The sequence below is a fragment of the Neoarius graeffei genome, chromosome 10, assembly GCF_027579695.1.
Source record: "Neoarius graeffei isolate fNeoGra1 chromosome 10, fNeoGra1.pri, whole genome shotgun sequence".
Taxonomy (NCBI): Eukaryota; Metazoa; Chordata; class Actinopteri; order Siluriformes; family Ariidae; genus Neoarius; species Neoarius graeffei.
Genome location: NC_083578.1, coordinates 23,999,760 through 24,024,238, shown reverse-complemented (window position 1 = coordinate 24,024,238; position 24,479 = coordinate 23,999,760). Strand labels below are relative to the sequence as shown.

The 24,479-nt window shown below is 41.9% G+C and overlaps 1 protein-coding gene across 1 annotated transcript in view; it reads left to right on the top strand.

The window, feature by feature from the left end:
• Positions 1 to 23,939, top strand: part of LOC132892973 (interleukin-17 receptor E) — a 46,729-nt gene extending 22,790 nt beyond the window's left edge. The window contains exons 5-17 of the mRNA XM_060931588.1: positions 5,155 to 5,247; positions 6,005 to 6,122; positions 6,268 to 6,407; positions 6,535 to 6,603; positions 6,738 to 6,804; positions 6,931 to 7,109; positions 12,851 to 12,898; positions 13,016 to 13,061; positions 13,179 to 13,333; positions 13,513 to 13,581; positions 20,342 to 20,393; positions 20,496 to 20,603; positions 20,761 to 23,939. Of these exons, the coding sequence (XP_060787571.1) occupies positions 5,155 to 5,247; positions 6,005 to 6,122; positions 6,268 to 6,407; positions 6,535 to 6,603; positions 6,738 to 6,804; positions 6,931 to 7,109; positions 12,851 to 12,898; positions 13,016 to 13,061; positions 13,179 to 13,333; positions 13,513 to 13,581; positions 20,342 to 20,393; positions 20,496 to 20,603; positions 20,761 to 21,614 (1,998 nt within the window). The 3' untranslated portion in view covers positions 21,615 to 23,939. The remainder of the gene's footprint in view (positions 1 to 5,154; positions 5,248 to 6,004; positions 6,123 to 6,267; positions 6,408 to 6,534; positions 6,604 to 6,737; positions 6,805 to 6,930; positions 7,110 to 12,850; positions 12,899 to 13,015; positions 13,062 to 13,178; positions 13,334 to 13,512; positions 13,582 to 20,341; positions 20,394 to 20,495; positions 20,604 to 20,760) is intronic.
• Positions 23,940 to 24,479: the final 540 nt, after the last annotated feature.

The following is a 24,479-nucleotide window of genomic DNA, read 5'->3' as shown; positions in this document are numbered from 1 at the left end:
TGTCAAATCTGATTGGACAGCACCTCTCTGACAGAAGCGCTGACTGTAATTAGGCTCAGAGGTTTATACCAATGCACTTGTTTATATAATTTCTATAGTAACGCCCCATTCACCGAGGCGAACACCTAACTTAAAACCAAAACACCGTCACCTGACCCCCATAGCAATGGTAACTATGCAGTCATGACAGGGTGCACGCTTGTAGTGGTTCATTCAGACAAGATAGTTATTGATCAGTATGAGAAGGTTTTGCTGCATTTTTGGATGTGCAAATCGTTTCGAGCAAAACAGACTTTTTTTTTTTTTTTTTTTAATTTACCAAAAGTAATTCATCATCCGGGGGGGAACTAGAGAAATTTCTTAACATAGAAGGAGAAAATGGGAGGACATTCAGTGGGACTCGGTGTTGAACGGAGAGGTCAAAAACCCTATGGTATACTCACTTCATTTCCATGAAGGTAAGAATAAAAAATAAATTCACAACTGCAGCGTGGTGCTCATTCTTAGACAGTGAAGTGAACATGAGCCTCAACACAGCAGCTCTGCACAGCCTGTTTATTTCTATAGTAACACCCCGTTCACAGAGGCTAACACATAATCTAAGACCAATAATAGAGGCTTTGCACAATCACGTGACACACACACACACACCCCAATAGCAACGGTAACTTCACCAGGACTTAAAGTGCATTTACATTCGGTGATCCTTCAGAGCGTGTTGTGTGCGCTCTTGGGACCCAGTCGTTATGGGAAAACCTGATGCTCATTTGAGTGCAGTCAGCACATGCATATAAGGACACCGAGGCTTTGGGAAGTATTATCATTCTCAGTCACGTTTGTTTCTCGCCATGTTTATGACTCTGCTTTCGGTTTTGTTTTTGTAAATATCACACCTGCTAATAAACACTCTTCCTGCACTTAGAGCTGTCTACCATCACATACCTGACAGAATACTTCACAAAGTCTCTGTGAAAACAGCGTGCTGACTGCGCTCAAATCAGCGTCAGGTGTTTTCCATAATGACTGGGTCCCAAGCGCGCACACAACGTGCTCCACAGGATCCCTGAATGCAAATGCACTGAAGTTCCAGCAAAGGTTCGGCTGTGTCGAGGCTCATGTTCACTTCACTGTAAAAAGAATGAGCACCTTGCTGCAGTTGTGAAAATTTTAATTTATTTATTTTAAATTCTTACCTTCGTGGAAATGAAGTGAGCATACGATAGGGTTTTTGACCTCTCCTTTTGACACCGAGTCCCACTGAATGTTTGTTTCTTCCCCCGTTTATCCTCTTTATGTTAAGAAATTTCTCTAGTTTTTTTTCCCCTGATTAATGAATAACTTTTGGTAAATTAAAAAAAAAATCTGATGTCTTTGTTTCGTTCAAAACGATGTGCACACCCAAAAACACAGCAAAACCTTCCCATACTGATCAATAACTAATTCAGCTGAATGAAGCACTGCAAGCGTGCCCCCATCATGGCAGCCTGGTTACTGTTGCTATGGGGTCACGTGACGGTGCAAGGTCTCTGTAAACAGATAAAATTGTATTATTTAACAAAGAAAAATGTATGATTGTTGAGCAAGCTTTCTGTAATGAAAATTTTATTTACCACTTAACATGGCACTTCTTAAACCTTTTGAGCTAATGATCCCAATATTATAGCTAATATTAATATTCTGTGATTACACCCCCCCCCCCCCCCAGCCTTTTCTACTGTAAATTCTCATTCCAGATTCATAATTTAGGACAACAGTAATATTTGAACATTTTATTATGCTAGTAATGTACATACAGTTAGGGCCATAAATATTTGGACAGACACAACACATTTTTCTAATTTTGGTTCTGTACATTACCACAGTGAATTTTGAACAAAACAATTCAGATGCAGTTGAAGTTCAGACTTTCAGCTTTAATTCAGTGGGTTGAACAAAATGATTGCATACAAATGTGAGGAACTAAAGCATTTTTTAAACACAATCCCTTCATTTCAGGGGCTCAAAAGTAATTGGGCAAATTAAATAATTGTAAATAAAATGTTCATTTCTAATACTTGGTTGAAAACCCTTTGTTGGCAATGACTGCCTGAAGTCTTGAACTCATGGACATCACCAGACGCTGTTTCCTCCTTTTTAATGCTCTGCCAGGCCTTTACTGCAGCGGTTTTCAGTTGCTGTTTGTTTGTGGGCCTTTCTGTCTGAAGTTTAGTCTTTAACAAGTGAAATGCATGCTCAATTGGGTTAAGATCAGGTGACTGACTTGGCCATTCAAGAATATTCCACTTCTTTGCTTGAATAAACTCCTGGGTTGCTTTGGCTTTATGTTTTGGGTCATTGTCCATCTGTGTTATGAAACGCCGACCAATCAGTTTGGCTGGATTTGAGCACACAGTACGTCTCTGAATACCTCAGAATTCATCCGGCTGCTTCTGTCCTGTGTCATATCAATAAACACTAGTGACCCAGTGCCACTGGCAGCCATGCATGCCCAAGCCATCACACTGCCTATGCCGTGTTTTACAGATGATGTGGTATGCTTTGGATCATGAGCTGTACCATGCCTTCGCCATACTTTTATTCTTTCCATCATTCTGGTCGAGGTTGATCTTGGTTTCATCTGTCCAAAGAATGTTCTTCCAGAACTGTGCTGGCTTTTTTAGATGTTTTTTTTTTTAGCAAAGTCCAATCTAGCCTTTTTATTCTTGAGGCTTATGAGTGGCCTGCACCGTGCCGTGAACCCTCTGTATTTACTTTCATGCAGTCTTCTCTTTATGGTAGATTTGGATATTGATACGCCTACTTCCTGGAGAGTGTCGTTCACTTGGTTGGCTGTTGTGAAGGGGTTTCTCTTCACCATGGAAATTATTCTGCGATCATCCACTACTGTTGTCTTCTGTGGGCGTCCAGGTTTTTTTGCACTGATGAGTTCACCAGTGCTTTCTTTCTTTCTCAGGATGTACCGAACTGTAGATTTTGCCACTCCTAATATTGTAGCAATTTCTCAGATGGGTTTTTTCTGTTTTCGGAGCTTAAGGATGGCTTGTTTCACCTGCATGGAGAACTCCTTTGACCGCATGTTTTCTTCACAGCAAAATCTTCCAAATGCAAGCACCACACCTCAAATCAACTCCAGGCCTTTTATCTGCTTAATTGAGAATGACATAACGAAGGAATTTCCCACACCTGCCCATGAAATAGCCTTTGAGTCAACTGTCCAATGACTTTTGGTCCCTTTAAAAACAGGGTGGCACAGGTTAAGGAGCTGAAACTCCTAAACCCTTCATCCAATTTCAATGTGGATACCCTCAAATGAAAGCTGAAAGTCTGGACTTTATGTCCATTATATAACTATAACTTGAATATGTTTCATGTGTCTCTGGCAAAGGCTAGCTGAAGTTTGCTAAATGTCCGCAATCGTAACTTATTCTGGTTTATTTTTCCTCACGTTGCCTCCCCCGAAGAACTCTGGCGTCCCCTAGGGGAGGCACGCCCCACACTTTGAAAAGCCCTTGTCTAGATCAGTGTTTCTCAAACGTTTTCAGACCAAGGACCACTTTATCCATTAAAAAAAAAATTGCAGACCATCTCACCCCCTAAATGTCCTGAACAAAAAACAATGAGCCTACTTCAACAGTACATGATAAATTGCACACTAATGAAATGACAGTTTTACAAATGGTATCGCCAACTCTGTCATTGTTGTCCTTCTCGTAATGGGAAGAATGGTGCTGGTTATTCTGATACATCAGTGAAGCAATGTCCGGCTCCAAACTGGACAGTTTTAATCTCGTATTGGGGGCCACGTTGATCTGGTTGCGCTGTTTTTTGTTTTCTCAAACAAGGAATCATCATGATGTCTTTGGACTTTGTCCTCGCTCATGTCGGATGTTTCTTATGCTTTTCTTTTGACTGACCCGGTCTTCAGCCACTGATCCATTATCTTTTTGACAGTCTAATTTGGTTACTCGTAGTTTTTTCCACATTCCCTCCACATTCAGAGGTGACGCTGATTATGAACGTGTAACCTAAACTGACGTAGCCGTAGGCCGTGTTGCAAAACTGTTGGCTTGCTTTGTCAGACAAATTCAAATAATGGGCTACTATTTAAATTTACATAAGACTTTATTCAATATAGAAAATAACTCATCTGTGCTACTCAGAACTTTGCTTTTGGAGTCACATAGGCGATTTCAGAAACACTGAGAAAACGTGATATTTTATGACTTCAACTCGCGGACCACCAGGGGTCGCTCACGGACCACACCTCATCTTATCTCATTATCTCTAGCCGCTTTATCCTTCTACAGGGTCGCAGGCAAGCTGGAGCCTATCCCAGCTGACTACGGGTGAAAGGCGGGGTACACCCTGGACAAGTCGCCAGGTCATCACAGGCCTGACACATAGACACAGACAACCATTCACACTCACATTCACACCTACGGTCAATTTAGAGTCACCAGTTAACCTAACCTGCATGTCTTTGGACTGTGGGGGAAACCGGAGCACCCGGAGGAAACCCACGCGGACACGGGGAGAACATGCAAACTCCACACAGAAAGGCCCTCGCCGGCCACGGGGCACGAACCCGGACCTTCTTGCTGTGAGGCGACAGCGCTAACCACTACACCACCGTGCCGCCCCCACGGACCACACGTTGAGAAATAAAACAGGAGTGTGCGATTCGAGACACTACACTAGTTGCGGAGGAGAATGGACAGGGACATTGGTCTGTTTCTGTTGCTGAATTTTTACACTTGGTGCTGAAACTTAAAAATGGGATGTGCAACCTTCATTTAAATGTGGCTTGTCTTAAATATGTACCCCAGTAACAGTTTAAAATGGTGGCACCAAATCCATCTTTGATATTTCTAATATTAATTTGTAAAATAATTGGGGGGGGGGGGGGGGAAATCTGGTGTTTTTTGCAACCCATTGATAACTTTCCTATAACAGGATGCCACCATCATGATTTATTCCATACTTAAGTAGTTATAGACTGCAATCAATGTCATCTGACCAGTACTGGTCACCAGTTGTCTTAAATACAGTAATGAAATGAATTCTGAATTGTTTACCGTAAATGTTTTTGTTGTTTGTTTTTTGTAATACAACTAATAATCATGCCCAATCCTTTGTTTCCTGTTGTTGCTGCAGTGGAAACAGTTGTTTGATGACCATAGTAGGACCGTTAAAATCAGAACTCGCTCTACCATCAGTGACCATCTGGATGTCCAAAGAAGACGCGTGGTACGATATTACTTTACCATTTCCTACTCTGAGTGACATTTTGGACAATTTTAATTGCTTGCATGGGCACGTATTTGCAGATACACGACACGGTTTAATTCACGTTAGCGCCGTTAGAATGGCCATGTTAAGCTACAATACGGACAATAGCATTTGAATGAACTGAAATCATGTAAAATGTGTTTATATACAGAAACATGGACAGAACTGCAGATGCTGTCATCCACAAATTCCAACGTATTGTAATATTTGTGAAGATGAATAAAATATTTTGGTATAAATACAGCGGTGATTTTTATAGAAAATCGCGCGCATTGATTGATTATTGGTCAAGAGGTTCGGACTATTTCTCGATAATCACCTCGAGCAACTCGGCAAAATGGCAGCCAATCACTTCGTCACCGTAAGTGAGGAAGAATTACAAATTATGAAAGAAAATGCTGTTCCTAAAAGCACTAAAGATGCTGCAAAGTTTGGTCTAAAACTATTCAAAGGGAAGGTGGAACTGTGATTTATTTTATCGATTTCAAAACGAGGTATTTTATGCGAGTCGGCATAGATGAGCGATGCAAGCCTGCGTGCGCCTTTATTACGTTCGCATGCCACTTTCGAAGATTTTTTTTTTATAATCACCTGTCCGCCTCAGGCTCAGTTTATTTTTTTTATTATTTTTTTTTTAATAACAATTATCATACATATATTGACAATGAAGGAGGAAGTTGATCCGTGTTCACTGTGATGCTCTCTCGCCCTCTAGTGGGAGTTGAAGTATGACTGTTTTATGGCCCAGGTGGGCAATACTGTCCATGTGGCTGTGGATGACTTCAACCAAACCCTCATTACCGACTCGTACACTATAAAGCGCCCACCAGAAGGTAGGTCATCTCATCCTTGCCCCGCTCTCTCTTCTTTCTGTTTATAATTATCATGACTGTACCACGCATAATAACAAGGTATATTTAAAAAAAAAAAATTGCTCACTATGAGGATCCATTCACTTTGACTCTCTTTTGTCACCAGAAGTCCTAGTGCCTGTGTATAAAGTAACATTGGACATCTTTGCTAAACGGTTTATTGTTGGCATGGAAGCAGGCCAAAAAGTGCACATCAGGCTGTGCTACGCCACCAAAACAGTGTGTAAGGGATTCGTATCCCATAAAGTGAGTGCAAATCAGGAAGTAAATCAGGGAATATTTTTTAAAAATTAAGCGACACCTCGATCGCGGTGTCATGTTGTTCATACCGTACACACTTGGCTAAAAATATGACGGAAATTTTCTGTTTCAGATCGATACTGATATTAATAGCACAGTCACTTTAAATTTTCCTTCTTTGGTGCCGTGTGTCTGTGTGCAGGTAAGCTATTGATTTTACAAATACACAAACCTTCTATATACTGTAACACATTCAACAACTTGAGTGCAGCTGCCTAACTTTTAAAATGGCCGTAACCTCTTAACCAATTATCCAAACTATTTTTCTGTATAAAGACGTATTACACTGGAGTCGATACCAAAAGAAGCACCATCTGTCCACTAAACGGCAAAATACTGCCAGGTAAGCGGAACTGGTATGTTTTACGGATTTTCTCAGTGAAAATTGAACTTCTCAAGATGATCTGGTGTTTAGATTATTGCTGTGGTATGTCATTTGAGCTCACTTTTATTATTATTACTACTACAGGAGGTGGAGAAGTGTTGTCCAGCAGCTCACTGGTGCTCTTTGGGAGCTCCTTTCTCAAATGGACCCATCTTTGCCCCTCAAAAGTGTTCAAACCAACCGTCTCTCTCTGCTGGCAACATACAAGAAACCACTCGCAGTGTGTTTCTGTGCAAAACTCCACCATGCATATGAAAGACCTGGTGAGTGCTCAAAACATTTGCTGCGTTAACGTGGGGTGCTACGGACAGGGGTTTATTTTTCCCCACATTCTGGCTGAAATTTTATTTTATTTTTTCCTGTTTTGGAGTTACTTTTATGTAGGTTTGTAATATATTGTTAAAAGTAGACGGCCTTTCGATTTCATAAAATCGGTGAAATTTTTTTTATTTTTGGGGGGGGCTTTTTGCACCTTTTATTGGATAGGACAGTGTAGAGACAGGAAATGAGCGGGACAGAGAGACGGGGAGGGATCAGGAAATGACCTCGGGCCGGAATCGAACCCGGGTCCCCGGATTTATGGTATGGCACCTTGTCCACCTGAGCCACGACACCCCCAATCGGTGAAATTTAGTTCCCGGTGAAATTTGGTCATTGTGATTTTTTTCTTTCTGTAATATCTTTAAAAATATCAGGCCGTTCTGTGGCTGGGAAGTTATTTAATTTGAGGGGATTACCTCGCAAATAACATGCATGAAATCGCTCGCTTCAAGCAGACAGAGGAAGTCCGTGTGCTGCAAACGCGCAGGTTTACCTTTGAACGTGCACTGACGGTTCCATCATTCTGTCGCTAAACGAACAGCTGATCACACCGAGGTGCTCGCTGAGCGCCGATATTTATTAGTTTGGTCTGCGTTTCCTTTCCTTCGTATACAACACAACATCTTTTTCTTCTCACTTTCTATTACTGTAGTCGGTCTTTCATGTTTCATTCGCACACTCGCGTCCTCCATTTTTCTCTCCGGTTTCAAATTTGTATCCCACAATGCCTTGTACGAACAGGGAAAGCCCACCACGTCATGCATGATGTATCTTGTATTGCGTCATGGTGAAGCAGGAAAAAATAGCAGAGAATTTAGGGCCATGTGGCCCTAAATTAAAAAAACTAATAAAATTGGAAGTTTGTGATTCTAATTCAGTAGCTTTCAGTCCACTAAACAAAACTGAGTGTCAGGGAAAATTCTTTTTAACTTGAAAAATCTGAAAGGCAGTCTAGCTTTAAATATCACGGCAGTGTTGAATTCTCAAATCTGATTAATCAGAAGATCTCGAGTTTCTTCATGAAGTTTCGGACAGTGGAGCCAACTGTAACCCAAACTACAGGTCTCTCGTTCTAATATGTTTATCGTTTCTATAGTAACAGCGACTTCACAGGACTTGTATAGTGGATGCTGCACATAATGTAAGGTTGTGTTATTTATTTAAAGGAGAACTGAAGTCATTTTTAAACTTGCTTTATTTCTTAACGTGTTATTCAATTACATTTTCGGTTTTAGTAACCTTGTATCATGACTTGTATTGGTAACTAATTGCAATTAAATATTATACTTATCGGCCTGTTCGGTTTTTAGCCGTGTTGAATTTAGTTCGTTTGGTCCACGGCAGGCGTCGCTTATCCGCGTGATCTTCACGAGACTTGTGCGAGACTTCGAAATGTGAAGTGTCAGCCAGGTGTCAGCGCCACCATTTTGAAAACTGTTTTCCAAACGAAATATTGCACAAAAACGAGTTTAAATGACGATTACTGCCTACTTTTTTTTTCAAACTTTCCTGATTCGCTATCAAAACAAACACAACTTCCGGCTTGATTACATCAGCGTTCGAAAGAGGGCGCGCGTGTCTTTCGGCAATGTTGGCAGATGTTGGTCACTTTGATTTCCGCTGTATGTTTTACTTCCGTCCTACGATGTCTCGCACAGGGCTCAACGAATCTCGTTTACGGCCGTCGCTTTGACATACGGACTGATATATTACAGAGCATATTTCAAACGCTCACAACTTGCTATAGGGGCGGCACGGTGGTGTAGTGGTTAGCGCTGTCGCCTCACAGCAAGAAGGTCCTGGGTTCGAGCCCCGGGGCCGGCGAGGGCCTTTCTGTGTGGAGTTTGCATGTTCTCCCCGTGTCCGCGTGGGTTTCCTCCGGGTGCTCCGGTTTCCCCCACAGTCCAAAGACATGCAGGTTAGGTTAACTGGTGACTCTAAATTGACCGTAGGTGTGAATGTGAGTGTGAATGGTTGTCTGTGTCTATGTGTCAGCCCTGTGATGACCTGGCGACTTGTCCAGGGTGTACCCCGCCTTTCGCCCGTAGTCAGCTGGGATAGGCTCCAGCTTGCCTGCGACCCTGTAGAACAGGATAAAGCGGCTAGAGATAATGAGATGAGAACTTGCTATAGCAGTGACAAAATAGCGATCAAAAATGCATTCCGATATTTAATAAAATGAGAGAAATAGAATTTTGACACGAAAAAAATTGCCTTCAGTTCTCCTTTAAGGGAGAAAACGTCTGATTGTTACGGTGAAACTTCCTGTAATGAGACGTTTAGCGCTTGTTGGAGGAGTTTCCAGCGTCAGTCCTTGGTAACAGCAAGTATGTTTACCGAATAGAGGAGTTTATTCCTTCTCTCTCTCTCTCTCTCTCTCTCTCTCTCTGGTCTTATGAACTTCAAGATGTGAGGGAGTGACTGTTTATGGCTATAATAACAGGAACTAACTTTGTAGACGTTCGACAACATTAAATGTAACCATAAATGGTTAAAAAGCATGATGATCTTTGGTAATAAACTGTAATCATTAGAAAACTGCTGTGGGATAAGAGGAATCAAACACTGAGATGGATAGAACACGGTTACAGGAAAATAACCAACTTTTAATGTAGTAATGGCATCATATGACCCTGTTGTAGATTATTTTCTTATAATAGTGTGGTCTAATGTGTTCTATTCTATACTTGGTAATAAAATAAAACATGCATACACCGATCAGCCATAACATTAAAACCACTGATGAGTGAAGTGAATAATGTTGATTATCTCACTACAGTGGCACCTGTCAGTGGGTGGGATATATTAGGCAGCAAGAGAACAGTCAGTTATCGAAGTTGATGTGTTGGAAGCAGGAAAAATGAACAAGCGTAAGGATCTGAGTGACTTTGACAAGGGCCAAATTGTGATGGCTAGATGACTGGGTCTGAGCATCTCCAAAATGGCACATCTTGTGGGGTGTTCCCGGTATGCAGTGGTTAGTACCAACCAAAAGTGGTCCAAGGAAGGATAACCGGTGAACCGTCGACAGGGTCGTGGGTGTCAAAGACTCACTGATTCACATGGGGCACAAAGGCTAGCCCATATGGTCCAATCCCACAGAAGAGCTACTGTAGTACAAACTGCTGAAAAAGTTAATGCTGGCTAAAACAGAAAGGTATCAGGGTTAGGGTTATACTTTCTAACGGTGTTGTAGTCAAGTCACTAAACCTCAAGTCCAAATCCAGTCTCGAGTCCCCAGTGTTCAAGTCCGAATCAAGTCCAAGGCATTAAAGAAAATGTCGAGTCTGAGAACAACACTCCAATCGCCCTATTTGACGGTGGCTGTTGCTGCCTTTATGTGAAAGCGTCTCTGCTACTGTGTTGGACTCGCGTTACTGCCTGACTGCCCCGTTTTAGTTCATAGGCTACAGATAAAAAGCTTGTTCATCGCTCAGCAAGACCCACCCACTATCAACAGGGCAAATAACATGAGAGAGGGTTAACACTAGCTAGTTCATCGCTCAGCAAGCAAACCCCGCTATCAACAGAACAATGAACATAGTGTGTCACTTCCTTCTCTGGGTGGAGTCTCGCCAAATGACGATTGAAGTTTGAGGTCGTCCCCGTCGTCTCCCCGATAGTCCTTCTACATACGGAACACACAGTAGTGCTTTTACCCCCTCCACTGCACGAGACGTCTGTATAAGCAAAGCGGACAATCCTAGGGGCTTCTCTTCAGGCATTTTAGCGCCATTAACGTTAGTTTGTTCCTGAATAGGTGAATGTGCACCCTCTTGGATGAAATTAGTATAAAAATTAATGTAGATTATAAATATCTTGTGCCAAATTATGACGTTCCAAAAAAAAAAAAAATCAGAGTCCTCATCTCTAATTTACGAGTTCGAATGCAGTTAATGCACGAGTCCGAGGCCGAATCCCATTTCACCCCTTGGACCAACCCCTTAGCCCTTCCCCTCCATTTTGCGCGTTCACGTGAAGGGGTAGGGGTATCCCAATCCCAGTTAACGCGGAGGGGTAGGGGAAGGCGTAGGGCTTCTGTACTCCTCCAAACGGAGATTTTCCTGGAGCAGACTCCGAACGAAGGGGTTTGAGTGATTTCCCACAATGCCATGCGGATTTCAGCGAGATTTCATGCGGATTTCAGAAAGATGGCGGTTCCCGCGGCGAAAGATTGTCATAAATGTATTTTCTCCATTATTTACGTGTTTTAAGTTGTTATCCAGAGGAAACACGCCGCTTGATTCGCTTTCGAGCTGAGAATGAGCAGCGATTTCTGAAATCCAAGCTGCTGCTAAAAAGCTTTGGGAGTGAGTATTGTTTTCGGTTGCTTTACTGCGTACGTTTTGTTCTGTTATTCTCGCTTTTATTGTTTACATGAGTGTTCTGACACCTCATTCTGTCGGATGTGGTGCACGAAGCGCCAAAGATATCCCATTCAGTGGTGTTAGTTAACAAATCACACCCTGCCAGCAGAGATTTCTGCCTCTGGCTCTGACTGTAGCGGCTGGTCGCAGCCAATGACGCGTCGCGTTTTGCTAACGTAAACGCTGACGGAGGTACGCGATGACGTATGCGATCATTGAAGGGCTATCCCAATACGTAAGGGTTGAATTTCAAGCCCTATCCCTTGTAGCTCAGTTTCAAGGGGAAGGGCCAAGGGGAAGGCGGAGGGGAAGGCGGAGGGGTAGGGGTAGAAATTAGAATTGGGATTGGGCCCGAGTCATCAGTGCTCGAGTCCGAGTCAAGTCACGAGTCCTTAAAATTAGGACATGAGTCGGACTCACGTCCGAGTCCTGGACTCGAGTACTCCAAGGCCCAATCCCAATTCTAATTTCTACCCCTCCCCCTCCGCCTTCCCCTTGGCCCTTCCCCTTGAAACTGAGCTACAAGGGATAGGGCTTGAAATTCAACCCTTACGTATTGGGATAGCCCTTCAACGATCGCATACGTCATCGCGTACCTCCGTCAGCGTTTACGTTAGCAAAACGCAACCAAATGCGTCATTGGCTGCGACCAGCCGCTACAGTCAGAGCCAGAAATCTCTGCTGGCAGGGTGTGATTTGTTAACTAACACCACTGAATGGGATATCTTTGGCACTTCGTGCACCACATCCGACAGAATGAGGTGTCAGAACACTCATGTAAACAATAAAAGCGAGAATAACAGAACAAAACGTACGCAGTCAAGCAACCGAAAACAATACTCACTCCCAAAGCTTTTTAGCAGCAGCTTGGATTTCAGAAATCGCTGCTCATTCTCAGCTCGAAAGCGAATCAAGCGGCGTGTTTCCTCTGGATAACAACTTAAAACACGTAAATAATGGAGAAAATACATTTATGACAATCTTTCGCCGCGGGAACCGCCATCTTTCTGAAATCCGCATGAAATCTCGCTGAAATCCGCATGGCATTGTGGGAAATCACTCAAACCCCTTCGTTCGGAGTCAGCTCCAGGAAAATCTCCGTTTGGAGGGGTACAGAAGCCCTACCCCTTCCCCTACCCCTCCGCGTTAACTGGGATTGGGATACCCCTACCCCTTCACGTGAACGCGCAAAATGGAGGGGAAGGGCCAAGGGGTTGGTCCAAGGGGTGAAATGGGATTCGGCCCAAGCCTGCTTTCTAATAAAATCGTGTGTATTTTTTAATTGTTTCACATCAAATTTCGACTTTTTCTTCTAGAAATACAACGTGTCTGATGTAGATAAGCACGCCCACATGTGTTTGAAGGTAAGAAATGTTGCAAAACTGTTATTTCTTGTCATGCTTTTTTTTTTTTTTTTTTTGAGTAGACATTTTGTCGATGTGTACGAACACTTGTAAGTCTGTTTTTAATTTTCTGTTCAGTTTTTTCTGAACGACAGCTATCATGTCTTCTGCCCTTTCAGCTCAGGTAAAGTCTACAAGTCACTTTTAAACTGCATAATTTACTTCACGATTTGTCATACAGCGACACAAATAATAAATTCTCCTTGATCTATATCTTGCGCGCGTTCTCTCTCTCCTTCAGGTGATTTATCTGAATGGGACGTTACAGTGGTTCCTGGAGCTCGGCGTCTGCATGTACGACTGTCCTCCAGTATCCCAGCATCCTTTGCTGCCCAGCTCTGTGTGGAAGAAAGGGGAGCGTGTGCCATGAAGGAAAATGTGCACACTGTTCAGATGGTAAGTTACTATTCCATGCGGTTTTATTTGCTTATTTTTAAAACCAATAAGTAAAAGGTATAGGCTCATATTGTTTAGCACAATCTACTGTTAGAATGGTAAATATTTATCATAAAAATGAATATGTAGCATACACCGTCACTCTCGGTGGATGTGATTTGTTATTCTGTGTTCTACAGGAAGGTGGTGCTAGAGATGTGGAGCTGACTGTGCCTCTTCCCTTTTTCACCGCAGGACTGTGTGTGCAGGTATGATGTTTTTCTTCAGATAACTCTCTTTGCATACGTGTCCGTTTGTATTTTATCATGCATCATGGCAAGTCGTTTTGTGATATGCATGCGTATATAAACTTTTTTTTTTTCCTCATTTGTGTTAGGTTAGAACAGGGGTGGGCAATTATTTTTTTCCATGGGGCCACATGAGAAACAGAAAATTTTGTGGAGGGCCGGACCAAAAGGCTGAACTAAATTCTGCATAATATTAATTGTATTTCTTTATCTAAAGCAGTAAATAACATTGTTTTTACAAGCTGCTAAGACTGGTAAGAGTATGGAAAAAACGAGGTTGCCTTACAAAAAATGTCATTTATTCAATCAAATTTCCCAAAACAATGGTTAACAAAATGTCAACATTTGTACTCCCCCCCCCCCCCCCCCCCAAGTCACATTCACCCCAAAACACAATAGACATCACAATATTGTCTTTCTACTCCAAATATCAAGCAAGATACATCATATTATAATGATGATGCCCACATTTGTAGTCTAATCACTTCATTTAGTGTTTTTCAGTTTTTTATTTGTTCAGTGAGAGAAATCTAGTCTCTGTTGGTCTTTAACGAGTGCATCAGAGTCAGGTTGAATGTCTGAGGTGGAGATGCGAAGCACAGCTGACAGATGATCATTGGTGAGAGAGGATCTATACCTGGATTTGTTAAACTTCATCACTGAAAACGTCAATTCAGTGTAGGTATCAGATCTACAGATCAGATCTACAGATCGGCTCGGGCTCCGGCGCCTGCTGGTGATGTCACACTGTGATTGGCTGGACTGTTTGAAGGATGACGTACAAGTTTGTGGTTGGTCTGCATAAATTACGGAAGTAGTTATCGCGGGATTAGGTTTCATGGGATTTCATGTCATGTTCATGTCGCGCGCATTGCGTTTTTGTTGAACACAACTTCAGAATAAAAGCACTGCACATTCAGTCCATGCATGAGGTAAAATTAGAAAATACGTTTATTTTGTAATTTCTAATTAACCTTACGCGGGCCGGTCAGAATGAACCAAAGGGCCGGATGTGGCCCGCGGGCCGTAAAATGCCCAGGTCTGGGTTAGATAGAACTTTATTGGTCCCTTTGGGCGGGTTCCCTCAGGGAAATTTTAAAAAGTTGAAATCAATTTCCTTAGACTATTAGTGAGCCTGTACATTTTATACTGCCTCTGAAGTAGCAGGACACTGTGCATTTATGACACAAACCATTCTTGCCATTTTCTGAAGCAAAAATTCAATCATTTCATAGCTTCGTCCTAAACAATTTTTCGAAAATATTCATTTTTTAGTAATAGGTGATGTCTATTATTGATGCATAACGCTAGATGAAATTTTATTTATTATAATAAATTAAAGATATTCAGCTTTGTTTCACTATATATATATATATATATATATATATATATATATATATATATATATATATATATATATATATATAAAAAATTACACACACACACACACACACCGCGAGTTGGCCAAGTGGTTAGCATGTCTGCCTCTTGACTGGGAGATCGCAAGTTCTACTCACAGTTGGGTTATACCAAAGACCATCATAAAAATGGTACCTACTGCCGTCTGGCAAGGCACGCTGATGTACAGATGCAAGTGGGGAGTCAATCTCTCACGGTTACCAGAGAACTAGCCCCCCACTGTAACCCTAGCTATGTGAGAGGCTGAGGGCTACAGAAACGGAGATCGGCACCGCCCTATGTGCCACATGGCGTGGGAAGGACTTTGATTAAAACACATGATTTTTATATATATGAGTGATTCCACGCTTATGGGTACTGAAATGGGGACATGAACTTTATTTTTAAAAATTCACCTAAAACCATTTCTTTTTTTTACCATCAGGTCACAAAACATGTAATCTTTAATGAATGATATGTTAAAAGATAACTTTAATTTTCTGAGATGTAATAAAAACATATTTATATGCCAAAGTCAGAACGTAACAGAAGTGTTGTGGACATATATATATTCTCAATTTTAACAATGTAGAATTACTTTTTGAAACATAGGAAGGTGATGTTTTAGCAAATATAATTAATAAACATGTGTAGTAGAATAAACATACACATTCTTTCAATAAGATTAACATGGTATATAGCTAGATTGTAATTAATTTGTAACAGACGCGAGATGGACAATCGTAACAGAAATAATGTAACAGACATCATTTTGGAACTCATAGGCTTGACTTTGGCATATAAATATGTTTTTATTACATCTCAGAAAATTAAAGTTATCTTTTAACATATCATTCATTAAAGATTACATGTTTTGTGACCTGATGGTAAAAAAAGAAATGGTTTTAGGTGAATTTTTAAAAATAAGTTCATGTCCCCATTTCAGTACCCATAAGCGTGGAATCACTCATATATATATTCATTCATTCATCTCATTATCTCTAGCCGCTTTATCCTTCTACAGGGTCGCAGGCAAGCTGGAGCCTATCCCAGCTGACTACAGGCGAAAGGCGGGGTACACCCTGGACAAGTCGCCAGGTCATCACAGGGCTGACACATAGACACAGACAACCATTCACACTCACATTCACACCTACGGTCAATTTAGAGTCACCAGTTAACCTAACCTGCATGTCTTTGGACTGTGGGGGAAACCGGAGCACCCGGAGGAAACCCACGCGGACACGGGGAGAACATGCAAACTCCGCACAGAAAGGCCCTCGCCGGCCCCGGGGCTCGAACCCAGGACCTTCTTGTTGTGAGGCGACAGCGCTAACCACTACACCACCGTGCCGCCCCTCATACACACGATTAGGCGCAATCCCAAATGACTTCCTTTTTCACTGCATGTGCTCACTACATAGAGTATAACGTAAAGACATCCATTTTTGCCGAGCCTGTACCCACTGCAGATATGTTCACAAGTAATAAAAGGCAAGTCCAGGTCAAGTCTCAAGTCTTTACCTTAGAGTCCAGGTCAAGTCACGAGTTTTTAAGCTTGAATCTTTCGGTCAAGTCCGAAGTCGACTGAATGAATCTACATGAGAAATGCACTGCAACCCCGCTATAACAAACTCTCTTACTTCCTTCACATATAACAAACCAAGTTTGTGTCCCCTGCCTTTAGTGTCAGAGTCTTCAGGAAAAGGCATTACTGTGCCATGTCCACATACACTGGTGCTCAGAGCGCACGCACGCCGCCATTAGGACTAATTACTACTGTATATACCTGTTCCAGATTGGAGCATAATCACAGACTTGGCGAAGTACACTGCCCGGCCAACAAAAGTTGCCATTTGGATTTAAATAAAGAAATACATAAGAGCCTTTGATTGGATTGTTACTGACTTACATTAATTGCATAATTACTGATTAATGTGTTTCAGCTGGCAACAATTCTTTTAACCCTAACTGATGCAGTGAGTAGCTTCTCATTTCTTTAACAAACATGTCAAAAGACACATCCCATGCTCATGGAAAAGATACAAGATACCAAACATGGCAACCGCCTTTGATAGTTATGTCATGAATATGCCCAGATAAGTGCTAATATTTGTTGATGTAAACAGAGGACCCAGGGACATTGCTGTGATGCTAATGTAGATTAAAACTGTCTTTGGTGTCTTATGAGGTTCAGTGTAGTGAATCCAGTGTCTTGCTGAAGTTATGATGTGCTGCAGCAGGCACATGTTAAAAATAAACAGAAAGCAAATACACACGCGCGAATAAATTTTTTCTGTAACTTAGACACACCGTGTCCAGGTAATCGTGGAAAGACGTATTGTAAACCTATGACTACTGACAAGGCCAGGTTAAGTCAGGAGTCCTAAAGTACGAGCTGCAAGTCAAGTATAAAGTCTATTTTTATGTGACTTAATTGTGACTCGGACTCGAGTCACAAAATCGAGTGTCCATCTCTGACACACTGTAGCCTCCGAGTCAGGAGTGGAGCATGATGTGGTCTTCTCCTGTTGTAGCCCATACGCTTTAAGGTTTTCCATGTTGTGCATTCTGAGATGCTTTTCTGCTCTACGTGTTTGTAAAGAGTTGCTATTTGAGTTACCGTACCCTTTTGTCAGCTCAAACCAATCTGGCTATTGTCCTCTGATCTGTCTCATAAACGAGGGATTTCTACCCACAGAGCTGCCACTTGTTCATGGGATTGATTTTTTTTGTTTGTTTTTGGTTTTTTTGCACCATTTTGTGTGAACTGCCAGCAGGTCAACAGTTTCTGAAATACTTAAACCAGTCCATCTACCACAGTCAGTCACTGAGATCACACTTGCCCTATTTATATGCCATAAATGACCTACATTTATTCAGAGCCATAAATTTATTCAAGTGGCAAGGGTCATGTGACCAAAATGTTTAGGAAGCACATGTTGGATAGGTTTTCACTGATCGGGCGGCACACTGGTGTAAGTGGTTAGCAAGAAGGTTCTGGGTTCGAACCCAGCGGCTGGCGAAGGCCTTTCTGTGTGGAGTTTGCATGGTGTCTGCGTGGGTTTTCTCCGGGTGCTCCGGTTTCCCCCACAGTCCAAAGATATGCGGTTAGGTTAATATGGGACGGCCTTGGGCTGAGGTGTCCTTGAGTGAGGCACTTAACTCCCACAGGGTTCCCGCGCGTCCTTAAAAAGTCTTAAATACAACTTTCGGTTTTCAAGGCCTAAAAACTTCTTAAATTGTTTGGAATGACTGGAATTTTCGAAAGGGAGGTATTAAATTTACTATTGGACCGAACGAGTGAAATGTCTCCATCCGGTTTGGGGTATTTTTTTTTTTTTTTAAACCGTAATTTTAAAAGTGACCAGCGTACCTTTGGGGGCAGCATTGGTTCTGTGCATTCCATAGAGCAAGAACTAACGTTAGGAGGCTACTGGAGGTGGTGTGGTGTTTGTGAAGAGTGAGAGACACGCAGGTAGCTTACGTGGGCGCTAGAAAGCGTTGATAATTACGGGAAGATGTCTCTTTAACGACAAGTGGTTGGGGGATGACAAATACCCCCCCAAAAAACCCCAAAAAATAATTAGTTTAGTTATTACAACACATTGATTAATATTGATAATGGTTATGAAAGGTGACAGTTGTTTTTCTGTGTTTAATGTAATGCTCTGATGATTGTATGACTGCATAAACAGGTTCATGCTGTTACCTGCTATAATGCAGAAGATACTCGAGAACTTCCTCAGCCAGCTGTATAGTGTACGACACTCAGACTGATTTTGCTGTCGGGCACAAAATCACACATCATCAAAGATGATCTTTGGGGATTGAAATAATGCCGGCTAAGGTTGTTCAGCTGGTTCTACTTGCCGTTTTATTGTTTTCGTTTTTGAAATGATTCATGGTGTTTTCTCCAGTAAACGCCAGTCTTCTCCTTGCTGCTACAGTAGTTCTGCAGGCCCAAAACACACGACTTTGCTTCAGCTGTTTGCATGTCTAACACTACGTTCAGACTGCAACCTGAAACGACCCATATCCGATTTGTTGTGAAATCCGATTTTTTTGTTAGGCCGTTCACATTACCAATTATGAGACTTGTATGCGATCTCCAATATGAATGGAAAACGACCCAAAAGTGTCCCGCATGCGCAAATAGACACGTAATAAGCACATCTACGTAATACGTAAACAAAAAAAAGCGTGCTCTTCAAGTTTGCAAGTAAAGCATGGAGATGAGGCGAGACCTGGCGATGTGGTTTTTGTGGTGGCGGCGGAACTCGCACAATAATCTGATTAATGTGGGCAGCAGACTAATGAGACCGAAGGTGTCAAATTACTGGAAATTTCCAGAACAATCTTATAATCTTGTAATACAGGATGGTTTAAGTTATAAATCAGTTATAGAAACTGTTTTATTTAATCAGGCTAACAGATCAACATCCAGGTCCCTACCAAATCCACCATTAGCTTGATTAATTCTATAAAAGTCTATTTAAATTCTGAAGACTGTACAAATGTTGTTGTTTTCCACCAAAGAGGCGGGATTAGCCAACGCAGAATAGTGACGTTTGTCTCTTGTTGATGACGTGTAGGTCGCATGAATGCGACCTGTCCGGTCAGACTGCAGTCGCATGTGAAAATAACGGATATGCATCGGAATTAGGACCACATATCCAAGCGGCCTGGGTCGCATGTGAAAAAAATCGGATCTGTGTCGTTCAGATTGTCAATAACAAATTGGATACAGGTCGCATGTGGGCAAAAAAATCGGATATGGGTCGTTTCAGGGTGCAGTCTGAACGTATTCTAACAGTAGCACCCTGTTGTTCACCAATTGTGTGCATTCTTCTTAGTTAGTAAAAAAAAAATCGATTGCAGAAAACAGTTTTAAGTTGTTGTATTTATCATTTTCTTTGCCATGGTACAGTCTTAATTTTTCCATTTAGAGGTTTTGAAAAGGTCTTAAGTCTTTAAATTTGTACTTGAAAAATGTGCAGATACCCTGCTCCCCGGGCACTGTTAGCATGGCTGCCCACTGCTCTGGGGGTGTGTGTGTTTTCACTGCTTCAGATGGGTTAAATGCAGAGAGGAATTTCGCAAGTGTGTGATGAATAAAGTTGTGCTTGCTTACTTTAATATTGCTAATTTATTATTATTTTGCCTTCAAATATACAGTGAGGTGTGTGTGTGTGTGTGTGTGTGTGTGTGTGTGTGTGTGTGTGTGTGTAAATATGAGAAGCTTTTAAGTAGGTTTTAAGCAGTGGAAGTCATTCATGTACCTTGTTCGACTTGTATAGCGAATAAATCTTTCCCTCCGTAGGTGTGGCGGTCTGAGCCCGCTCTCCGTGGAAGGAGAATCATATGCCCTGATTGTGAGTGGTGTTTTCTCCAATTGTAGAAATGCTTGCTGGGCAAACGAATGGCAAACCTTAAATCACCCAGAGACCTTCTTTCTCACTGTATCCCTCTCTCAGATACTCACAGGAGATGGGGTCTTATTTTTGCTGCTTCACTGGCTCTCCTGGTTGCCATAACAACCGTGGGCTTCCTCGTCTACACTTTGATCAAACGGAGGACATCAGGTCAGTGTTGTAATTAAAGATTGCTAAATAACGAGTCGAGCATGAAGGTTAAATGTTAGCAGAAGTGTGTTATGAATAATAACATGATTAATTTTCTTTGAGTTGTAACACTCTTCCCCCCCACCCCACCCCACCCCACCCCTCCCCTGTCTGTTAGTTTGGCGCTCTGCTGAAAGAAAACCTGTTTTGCTGGTCTGCTCTTCTGATGAAACAAGTCATGTTTCAGCGGTGTGTGCCCTAGCCTATGGTCTGCAGGAGGAGCTGCGCATGGACGTGCGCCTGGCTCAGTGGGCCCACTGTAGCACTCTGACCTCTTTGGCCCGACTGGGCCCCACACCCTGGCTGTACGGCCAGTGCCAGCAGGTGCACAGTGTAGGTGGCATGGTACTCATTGCGTGGAGCCCTGAAGCCCAGCAGACTTTCCTCCGATGGCGGGAGAGAGGGCATGAAGGAAAAGTGGACCTGGGACAGAAGGACAAAGTGCTGCTAGAAGAATGGAGGGATAAACAGGGACCAAGATGGGCAGAGAGCCAGTCTTCTATCACAGCTCCAGTGTTTAATGCCAGCCTCATAAGCATGTGGGCGGGACTCCAGAGTGAGAAACGTGGTCAAGGGTTTGGTCTTGTGTGCTTCCGAGGCTTAAGTGAAACACGGTGTATTCCGAAGGAGCTCAGAGGCATTCGGAGATACTGCCTTCCGAGAGATCTCTCAAACCTGATTCACGAACTGGATGTAAACGTACACGGGCCAAGAAGCAGGGTCCAAAACCTGAGTAGTTGGTGCTGTTGGCCCCGCCTTTTATCCAAGGGACTGTCTTTCTGGTTGTCGAAGAGGCTCGCTCAGAGACTGAATGCATGGCTTCCTCAGACAGCAGCGAAGCCAGACAGGAAGTGTCTTCTCAAACCGTCACATAAAGTTGCAAGTGAAAAGACGTTAAAGAAAAGGTTGAAAAAGGGAAAAAAAAAAAAAGAAGGGAAAATCTGTCACCATGCAGTGCGAGAAAAAATGTAGAATGCAATCCGGTCACTTAGAAAGCGCTACTAGCGCTTTTAAAGCTACGCCTTCAGAGCTACGGGGGTGAAAGCAAATTAATCAGTTTTACATTGAATGACCAACATTCTTAAATCCTTACCATCACCAGAGTGTTCAATTTCACTAATGTTGTATACCTCAAATGGTGCAAGTGTTTGTTTGTCCGTCCGTCCGTCCCAAACTTCTCCAGTTACATGAGGCCATTATTCAAAAATGTTCTGTTTCCGGTCCGCCGGGTGAGTGCCGTTTGTGCAGTTGAAATTTTTTTTTTTTTAACGCCGGTTTTTCGACGTTTTTTTTTTTTTTTTCGGGTTCGTAAATCTAAAATCGAACTTGACATTTCCACATTCCCAGGGCTTTCCACTAAGGCTCATACTAGCCAGCCATGACAAATAAGTAGCCAGCCAGGGGGGAGTAAACACAAACTCCTGTGCACGCAGTTCCCAGGATTAAATGTATTTTCCACAGACCATTTATTTATTCACTTTACTCAAATACAAAGTAAAATGGCAGTAAATCTTCTTTCTTTTCTTGCGTATTGCATCATGAGGCGTTCCTGGCTTGTAAATCTCTTATTTTCAGTGCATGACACATTCACGCAGCTGAGCATGCTATGAATTAACAACGACAACGGTCTGCAGTGGGGCTACACAATTAAACACTCAGCGAACATTTCTCCATTTGTGTATGAAAATACACTCCAACGACTCAGTTTGGTTTCATTTACAACCAACGGTGTCTTTTGATGCCAGCACGTAATTGAACGAGAGAAGACTGGTTTACCGGAGACAAAATAAGCGTCATCTCTGTTTCTGTTCCCTCCGACGGCCCCGACACACTACTGCCTCCACCGAGTGCGCGCACACACCGCATGTCGGGGCCGCGGATGAGTTACTCTCCTCTGATCAACGAAGTCGGCGGGGAATTTGTGGTTATTATCGGTATAAACCGCGCGAATCACAACTTAAATGAGTGCGGTTCAGTTTGACATTATTGTCAGTCCGTTAGATAAACATTTAATTTTATTAAAATCGAAAATTAATATTTAGAGCCTGTGGGCTACAAAAATAGTCATTAAAGTAGCCGGCTGGACTTGGTTGTGTAGTCGGCTGTATGGCCGGCAGCCGGCGCTTGTGGAAAGCCCTGCATTCCGCGCAGAATATAGAACTGAATCAGCTCTGCGCATGCGCCATGCGGCACAAAAAAATGGCAGCCACCATGAAGGAAGCAGATCCGGAGTTTTCAAACATTTGCTTAAGTGTGAAATCGCAAAATGGTATTCTAGCGAACAACAAAATAGATTCAGAAAAGATTCAGAAAAACAAATCATTCAGTGATCATTTTAATAGTGTAATTTCATCCGAACTAGGCCCAACGGTCGATTTAGAACTACAAAAAGTCCGTGTGTCGGACATTTTAAGTACCTTTTGTAAAAGTTTTGCAAATGTTGCAGTCAGCATTTAAAATGCTAACTTAGTTTTTGTACAAGTTTCAGTTGATTAAACTGTCATTTTATTAAATGTGTCTGCTTTTGTAATAAAGTACTGAAAGAAAAAGCCAACACAGCATTGCGATTTCTCATCCATCCATATATTAAAAAAAAAAAATCCCTCCCACCCGACTGAAACATTTTTTTGCTCACCTGGTGGACAGGAAACGGATTTTTTTTAAGGATGGCCTTAAAATGATGTCGAATCTGTAAATAAGTGTGAAGTATTGAATGCTGTTGTACTAAAATGTTTAACTGTGTATAGACGATACGTGTGTGTGTGTGTAAAACAGTACTTGCTCCATGAGAATTTTGCTCCAGGTCAAATTTAATTGATGACCTCAGCTCTTGGTAGTAGGACTGAACCACGTGCTCAAAAGTGAACTTATTGTCTTCTGGAAAACTTTTACTTACTTCAGGATTGACCTCACTTGACAAAGATTATTCCGTTGCACACGAAACATGCACCATGAATGAATCTTCATTTTTGAGCACTTTTTTTTTTAAACAGTATTATTTGTAAGTTTTCTCAGACTCTGCAGGCAGTGAGAAAACAGGAAGGGTTCTGTTCTAGGAAACAGAGGCTGTAGTAGGCCATTGAACAGGCCTGCTGCGCTCCGTGTTTCGATTATATATTTAATATAATGTCATAATGAATATCAAGTAATAATGACTGTGACCTGTTTTATTTCTTTTCTGTGAACATGTGGCTATATCAGCATCTGTTTAATTCTATAATGCATATGCAGTTTGCCATTTGTATATTGTTATGCATCTTGAATGTTTTCATATCAATATTTTTATATCAATCTATTAAACCAAACCTGCTTCAGAACATGTCTGTGCCCACTTTTCTTCAGTGGTTAATTTCACCTGGGTGCTGTAGATTTCAGAGGTGGGCAAAGTACCCACTGTCGGATCCCACTGGTCAAATGTGACTCCAATACAAGTGAAAGTTGTCCAGTCAAATTTTTACTCAAGTTACTCAAGTACTTTCTTTTAAAAATACTTAAGTATTAAAAGTCCATTTTTCTGTGAATGCATTGTTGTACAACCCCGATTCCAAAAAAGTTGGGACAAAGTACAAATTGTAAATAAAAATGGAATGCAATTATGTGGAAGTTTCAAAATTCCATATTTTATTCAGAATAGAACATGCATGACATATCAAATGTTTAAACTGAGAAAATGTATCATTTAAAGAGGAAAAATTAGGTGATTTTTAAATTTCATGACAACACATCTCAAAAAAGTTGGGACAAGGCCATGTTTCCCACTGTGAGACATCCCCTTTTCTCTTTACAACAGTCTGTAAACGTCTGGGGACTGAGGAGACAAGTTGCTCAAGTTTAGGG